Source organism: Anticarsia gemmatalis, chromosome 21 (assembly GCF_050436995.1).
Source record: "Anticarsia gemmatalis isolate Benzon Research Colony breed Stoneville strain chromosome 21, ilAntGemm2 primary, whole genome shotgun sequence".
In the NCBI taxonomy this organism is placed as follows: domain Eukaryota; kingdom Metazoa; phylum Arthropoda; class Insecta; order Lepidoptera; family Erebidae; genus Anticarsia; species Anticarsia gemmatalis.
Window position 1 is genome coordinate 346,665 of NC_134765.1, and position 8,698 is coordinate 355,362.

At 31.9% G+C, this 8,698-nt stretch overlaps 1 protein-coding gene across 1 annotated transcript in view; it reads right to left on the reverse strand.

Moving 5' to 3' along the window:
* The window catches only part of HGTX (HGTX homeodomain transcription factor), a 60,765-nt gene extending 54,653 nt beyond the window's left edge, over window positions 1–6,112 (reverse strand). The window contains exon 1 of the mRNA XM_076128692.1: window positions 5,691–6,112. Coding sequence (XP_075984807.1) covers window positions 5,691–5,997 — 307 coding nt within the window. The 5' untranslated portion in view covers window positions 5,998–6,112. The remainder of the gene's footprint in view (window positions 1–5,690) is intronic.
* Window positions 6,113–8,698: the final 2,586 nt, after the last annotated feature.

The following is an 8,698-nucleotide window of genomic DNA, read 5'->3' on the forward strand; positions in this document are numbered from 1 at the left end:
GCAAATCATTGCGCAAGTCAACCTGTCACCGAAATAACAAGCACACGCTTATTCCCTTGTAATATCAATCAATTATATCAATATACGAAAATGTTGCGATATCATATCACTTTTATTAAAAACATACAAAATATAACATTTGATGAAGCGTCATGGATCGAGACAGATTTTAATAAAATGTCCTACGATAGTCACGGCACAGGTTATTAAATGACACCACTGATAATGTGATAAGGTAATGCTGTTATCAAACTGATAACGGATCAACTAATAATAGGTAATTTGAAGTATTTTTACGTTTGACAGCAACAATTACTTGGAGGTGATATAACAAGTAATACGTGAATATGTAATTAAATTGTAACTTTATCTATTTGTGTTTGTGACCTATTTGTGGTTTATTAAAATAGGGAATAGAATATCAAAGTTATTTTAGGAAATATCTCTATATGAATGTTGCGCAAGTCATCATTGCGACAGTTTTTGCAATCGCGTACAAATTTGTTTGCAATTTTGAATTCAAACATAAATGCGTTTATATAATTAATACTATTTAAAAGTCAATATTATCAGGTTTAATGCTTCAAGATTTGTAATATTAATTTCGATACTTACACCTTAATTAAAGCAGTCAGCATTAAGCTATTCGCTAAAGAAAGCACGTGCCTAAGTTTCGATCATAGTAATTCAAAATGTATTTATTTCAAACGTTGATTCTCATACAAATAAACCTACAAAACAAAATAATAATAGGAAGTGAAAACTAAAGAAGACTTTACTCAATTTATTAAAAAAACCAATTCCATATAAAACTGTCTGAAATATTGTAGCAGCCCCGTTACAGGTAAACGACACATAATACCCAACACTGAAGAGTTTATAATTTAGATAATTTTCAAATAACTTGCATCGAGTGCAATATGTCAGTGTAATATTTATAATTAATGCGACGGAATAACTGATACCGATGGAGCGCGGTTATCTCGAGTGGCGAGATTATAACGTTACACTAATCTGTCGTATCGATTGTCCGCATCAACTACACACTGTCACACGGATAATGTCAAATGGAAACTGTCATTTAGTTTAAAATGAGTGTATTAATGCGTTTATTTTGTATGGTTTTGAGTACCGCTCTTTGGTTTAACTGACATTATTATACTCTTTTAATATAACATACGTGTAAATAGGCCAGTAACTGTCCTGTTTGTCTGTATATTATATTTTCATAACTTAACTTTTTAACAGAATTTTGCAGGGTCTTAGATAGATACTTTTAAGAATATAAATTAATTTTGTGGATATTTTTTTTAGGAAATAATATGATTGGACGTAATTATTAAATACTTTTTATTGTAATACGAACAAACGGGTAACAGTCGATCTTCGTTGTAAATTAAATGCAAAAAATGTATATTCATGTTGTTAATTCTAAATGCGTAACAATGATTTAATTATATATTACTAGAATAAGTAATTTCGATTTAAATATAATTTAAAAATCAACTCAATATCAATTAAAATCGTCCTCTTCTAGGTTTAAAAATATTTTCAAACACACATTATAGCAAAAGATAAACAGTTAAACCTACACAAAATACTCTCAAAACATATTTAGAACTATATATTTCATTACTAAATAGTAATGCACAATGTAACAATATGTCATCAATGTCTATTTATGTGACACACATACAATGTGCTTCAACAAATGAGTTACGAGTGGATAGGGCGTGGCTGCTATACATCTAGGTGGCTTTTTGTATGAAAATTATGTGTTAGTAATAGGTTGATAATTGGATTTTGAAGAAATTATTAGTTCTGATGGTGTAGTTCTTTAAAGAGATATATTGAAAACATAGTAAAAAACCCAGTCACGAAAGATCTATTTCAGATCGAAGAAATTAAATTATAGGTAGATGTTTAAGTTACAAAACTCAAATATAAAATTATTTCCGGTAAACTAAGAACCTATTTTGATTATGAATTATTTACTAACTTTTACTATTGGAAACCGTATTCGTTTAAAGAGAATTTGTTCAAAGCATAAGAGATCAGTATGTTGCACCTTTTTAAATAATCAGTAGGCATGTATATTTCTTAACCTAATGCTCCAGTCAATTACATAGTAACTTACATTTTAGAAGAAAATAATCAGTCTATTTCAAAGGAAGCATATTTGCAAAACGGATCACGGATCTTCATCTTTAACAGTATATATATTGTATTGTATTTAACACAAACAAATCAATAATTTTATATATTTATTAATTCCGAGTAGGTACCAATGTGTCGAATATTTATGTTCGCTTCAATTTAATTGTTTCGCGGAATCATATCACATGTTTAACACGTTTTATGATGGCGAATAAAAATTGGGTTAGTCATTATATTTTTATATGAACAAGACTCTACCTAATAAATTATTTATTACAAACTTTCAGAAATCTAAATGACCTAGCACAGACAGAAGTTTCATGTATGTATGGTACGTCCGTGCTTTTAAGGGTACGTTTAAAGTCGGAGCCTTTTGCGATCAGCTTATGAAATAGTCGTTTCGCTATGCTTAAATTTCGAGCAAACTGTGTATCGGAGGCTAGTTTAACCTACGCCGAACACACACATAGGTAAAATTGCATTTATTGCGGTAAGTTCTATGAAACAGATATTAAAATGTGGTCGTGGAAATCAGCAAAAAAATTGCCAATTGCCTCTCTCTAGAGAGTAACAAATTTACAAATTGTTGAATGTTTAATATTAGTGGTAACCAAAAAAACTTTGACGTGACGACGACCACAAATCACGGTAAAAAAGACAAAATATATACAACTAGCTGACCCGCGCAACTTCGCTTGCGTCACCTAAGAGAATGGGTCAAAATTTTCCCCGTTTTTGTAACATTTTTCGTTGCTACTCCGCTCCTAATGACCGTAGCGTGATGTTATATAGCCTATAGCCTTCCTCGATAAATGGGCTATCTAACACTGAAAGAATTTTTCAAATCGGACCAGTAGTTCCTGTGATTAGCGCGTTCAAACAAACAAACAAACAAACAAACAAACAAACTCTTCAGCTTTATTATATTATTATAGTATAGATAGTATAGATTAAAATACACAGGAAAACCTCTACTTTGGTTATTTGAATCCGTTCATTTGTAAATAACACGCGTATTCAATGAGATTGAACTAGTGCACTGAGTTTTTTGCTCATAGTTTTATTCTGCTACTGTTTTTATTCGCTCTTCATAATTATGTGTCATTGACCTACTTATCGCTTCTTACTCTCTTTATATTATAGTTCAAATGGGCTACATATAGGAAAGATGACGAAAAAATACGCTGTGGTAATTTTTTTACGTTAATTGTGATTATTACTGCAATACATCTTACTACAGTTTCTCCTAATATTGGTTTAACTGTTACTTAAATCGCTTGAGAAATAAAAATATGACAACATTTTTCACGCATTTTTTTATTCTATAATCGAATAGTTAACCGTAAACGGTGAAACAAATTTCTGATCTATCAAATGCTAACTAGCAAACAAATATACATATAATAAGTTAAACATCATACGAACTACATGCATCATCGAATGAACAATTTATTCGACCACATAAACCTACATTATAATAACGTTTCAGACACTTATTTAAAAGAATACATTCCTTTGCATTCCTAACAAAATGAAATCTCATCGAAATACCACCCAAAGATTTTTTTACAGAGACATTTTGAAACAATCTCATGATAGTGTATACATCAAGTAAATCTTAGAATATCAACGCACGCCTCAAGCCGCACTACATAGTACGTGAACATGCCGTAATGTGCCGTAATACGCCGTAACGGGCCGCAACGGGCCGCAAACGACGCTAGGGCTATTACCACCCCGACGGTACACCACCGACGGTTGAGACAAGGGTTAATACATATTATGTACTATTGGGAAATTATTGCTATTGGGAAATTATTTTGTATTGAGAAATTATTGTTTATTGGGAAATTATTAAAGATAAAGTAGAAGACACCCACGTAATTGTTGTTAGATATTGGTAAAATGTAAGGATGGTAGCTCCGTGCGTTAAATTAAAGTTGTTTATTTATAACTTCTACTAGTTAGTTACTTACGAAGTTTTTGATAATAAAGTATAGGACTATCATTAATGACTGTTAAATTGGTTGTTTTTAGTTTATAATTTTAATGAAACTGGCAGCCTTAGCCGAATATCGACTAGGAGGACATATAGTTGTATTGAAAAAATCCGGATAAAAACTTAGGACTTTTATATTGTTAGTAATTTATTATTTTTCATAAGGCACTGTTTCTATCCAAAAATACGTCTAGTTTCAAAGTAAATTATTTGAAAATACTTGATTTTTGGTAAAGGTAATGACTGGTTATCCAACACATTATGATAAAATGTTATAAAACGAATATAGTCGATATATAATAATTTTTATATCCTTGAAAAAAAAACCGTTAGTTGTATCCCGCGGTTTCATTCATAAAATATAAATATATGGAAAAATCTTATTGAATAATCTCAATAACTTAGATTTAACATAATATTATGAAGATCACTTTGTCTTTAATCCATCAATATAGATTAGAATAGAATGAATCATTTAAAAAAATAATGTTTAAGTCATTATACGTAAGATTTTTTTATGACTTAAGAATATGAAGGATTTCCTTTTTAAGACATTTTTTACTATTAAGATAAACATAAAATGCTATTTTTTTTCTTAGAATGAATAATAACTATTTCCGAATTTAATGCCTAGAATTTAAGGCCAAGTCGTTATCACATGTTCTAGTTTTTTTTATAATATTATTGTTTAAATAAAATCTAGCCTTTTCAAACAAAATCAAGTTTCGGAGGCAACATACTCACAGGATAATTTATTTAGAAATAAAAGAAAAAGTAACAAACGACTACTTAATATAGTTTAAGTATTTAAATGGTGCATTCATAAAAATATAATTTAAACAAAATAATAAAACAGTCGGTATAATTGTATTGATGTTCTCTTTATAAATCAGATTAACGTCAAAATATATTCATTATATTATTGGAATTAAGATCTTATTTATAATATCTGTAATATATTCAAATTAAATTATTTTTAACTTTTAACGTGCAGCTTATGAATTAGATACTGTGCTTAATTAATAAAATTCATAACAATTAATAAATTAAACCTATATCAAAAGCTATATTTTCAAGGTAAATTAAATATTAAAGACGTCGATTCTATAAAATAATATGTTTGTTTAATATTAATATTAGAATCTCAATTTCTTTAATTCTAATTGCAATTTGAGCGCGACGCGTTGATGTCTTTTATACGAATACCAAATGCAAACTTTATTTATATAAAACTTTAATTGGATTGATTTGATGAACCATCAAATTAATAAACAAACTTGCCGGCGCGTTATGTTTGTTTTGGTTCAAATTTTTAACAATGTATATTGATTAAAATAATGATTTAAGAGCACGTTTTATTTTTCAGACTCATTAAGATACATTAAATGTTGCAAAATAAATTAAACTGACAGTAAACAAAAAAATATACAATAAGAACATAACATGTAAAAACATACAGTACTTAAGTGTACGGTTGCACTTAATTGACTCTACCAATGACTTTACAATAACAAAATATAATTAAGGTACTTACTAGACTGTAGCCTTTCCCTCCAAGCCATGGGGTTAGAGACAAGCCCTTGAAAGCCGGGCCAGTAGAGCGGCTTGTGTTGGAGGTAGTGCGCCATGCCTGCTGCAGCAGCCGCTAACGACAGCCTCGGAGCCAGCAGACCAGCGCCAACGTTGGAGCCGACCGACGGCCGGGAGAGTATGTGGTCGATCCCGTGAGGATTCGGCGCCGGAGGAGGTGCCTCCGCCAAGGAACTCAACGCAGCAAGCGGCGCTCCAAAACCATTCTCCAAACCTCTCGATAGAGGCGGCGATCCTCTCAACTCAGACATTTTGTTAGAGTTCACACAACACTAGTCCGATAGTTAAGTCCGTCACTCGGTCATTGCCACTCTACGGTAGAGTCGATAGAGTCGGTAGAGTCTCAACGCGTTCGCCCGCGACCGCGACCCGACACCAAATGAAAAGCTCTCGCAAGCTTTTGCTCCGCGCAAACAGAAAAAAAACCTTGAATAGAGAACGCCGCCCAGTCAATCTAAACCTTATATCGCAACGCCGCCCCTTAACCGAGCTGTCAGTGGGGAACTCTATCTGTCTCACTCTATTCGTTATAAGGTAGAGCAGGATAGAGCACGTGTGGTGTTAACACTCGCGCGTAGATTTAACGAATCGCTATTTAATGGCGCTTCTTGTCTCTTTATAATTAAGTCGGGTGCAGTTTTTGCGTCTCCCCCGGCCCGCGCTCCCCCTCCGCCCCCCCTTAGTCCGGCCACCGCTAAAAACTATTGTGCTGCGAATAATAAGCTGGAATGGTAGAGTTTATGTGGATAATAGCGGAAGGATCTCCGGTAATTTATGTGACAAATATTGTATTAATTGACACTGCTCGATTTGTTAAGGAAATAAAACACCCATTGAATTAAGGACATCTGGTAAGGGTGTCTCTACTCTCGAGCGTAGAGTCGTAGAGTTGTACAGTCGTACTGTTGTATTGTACAGGTATTGAAGCGTGTAATATATTTCATCAGTTTAACCTAGGCTTGTAAACTTCCTAAGGGTTATTGAGAAAAAAAATATATTAAATGCGTTGTTAATTTGAAATAAAGTATGTCTGTCTAATTCTCTCCGATTAATTGCAATGCAGAAAGCATCGTGCGGTGATGTCTTATATTAAAAACATCCATCTTAATCAACAAAGTTAGTATAAATCTATTATTTTTATAAGTTTGTTGAAATCGTAGATCGTAGCAAAAGGCGGTCTTTGGTTGCCTACCCCTATAGGAAAGAACCTGATGTGTATTGGTTTCACTTCTATGGATACTACCTATGAAATTATGCATAATATGTAGACTATAGTTTACCGAGATATATTTTTTTAATTATTTTTATAAAACGTCACATATCAAATAATAAAATGATAATATCAAAACCATTCACAATTTTTTAACGACAGTTATACCACAAGCGCAACCATTCCTAAAATAACAATAGCATTAATATTTTATATAACAATAACAAAAATAACACACACAATCAAATATGAATCACAATTTTTTTTAAACACATTTTAAAATCCTCAATAATGAAGGGTGGCTATTATCCCCTTATATATGGTTGATTTTAAACGGTTTTGGATCAATGGATCAAACTATATTAGCAACTGTGAGTCACTGAGTCTCGGGTTTGATTCCAATGTTCAGCTATGAAGAAAAATTATTAATTTAAGAGTTGATTAAAATGCGGCGTACTGAATAGTATGCTTTAGTCTTTGCTTACTTTTTAGGTGATAGTGTAATCAGTTAGGTTGGTTGTGCAAAATTGAAAGAGAGATAAGAAAACAGTTTTTCAGTAAATCAATTGTTGCTTTTAAATTCAAAATTAATTTGAATTTGTCTATATACGTCAAAATACTGTCACTTAAACTCAAATGCTGAAATTTTGTTAGCGCAATTTACGATGACTATATATCTACGTGCAATACATTGTTTTCTTTCTTAGGTTATAGTTATTAACACGTTTCGTCAAAGCAGCAATGTAGAACGTAATCGGTTGCATTTACCAAATACTATAAAAGTATTAATACATACACTTTTGATTTACTCCTGCGTCACCTATAAGAAAACAAGCTTGAAAAAAAAGAAATATGGCGGAATAAAAGAGGCTTTACACCATTAACCTTATGAATGCGTATACACATCCTGTCTCGATGAGTTTTGATCCTTTCGATTCGGTTATAGTTTCCTTATATGAATGTAACAGGATGTAGACTTTTTTTATTTTATTTTGGTATTATTGCTGTAGTACTAATTAATTGATTTATTTCTATTTTTATGATGGATTTTGGAAATGTTTTGAGTGTGTTTTTGAGTTGGGAAGATTGATTTTTTCATATGAATGAAGCAAAAGGTGTTAAAAGGGGAAGAAGCAAGTGTCGTCCTTAAAAAAAATTGTTACAAAAAACAATAGATTCCTAGATGTTATGAATGAATAGGTCTCTCTCAATATGGTTGACCTTCTTAATTTCTTAAAAATCTTTTTTTTATTTGATAAAACCATAGGTGTCTTTTTATTGTTTAAAATAACTTAATTTGCTTTTCATTCAAAATTCACAAAACAAAATTACTTAAAAAAAACATTACTCGTAGTTTTGATTTCCGTTACACCGAATCATTTCTTATTGCTATAGGTATCATTTTGAATCCTTGTCAACCTTGAAAGTCAAGGTTTTTAATTTAAAAGAAATCCTTTTCGCCGAGTATGTACATTTCTATGAACAGATTCACATTACAAATCTTATAACTACAAATAATCCAATTTATTCACACAATACGAATTCAGGTCAACCGTCGTATTTCTTTGATATTCTCTAATAACACGTACAACAATGTGTAGATACACATCAGTCGGTCTGTCCGTCACAACATCGGTTATAACGAGGAGAGACACAATGAAGGCACGGTGAAGACACAATAGGCCGGCGGGGGACCGGGCGACGCCGGATGTGAGGACAAGCGGGATTTGAGGTGCGGTGCA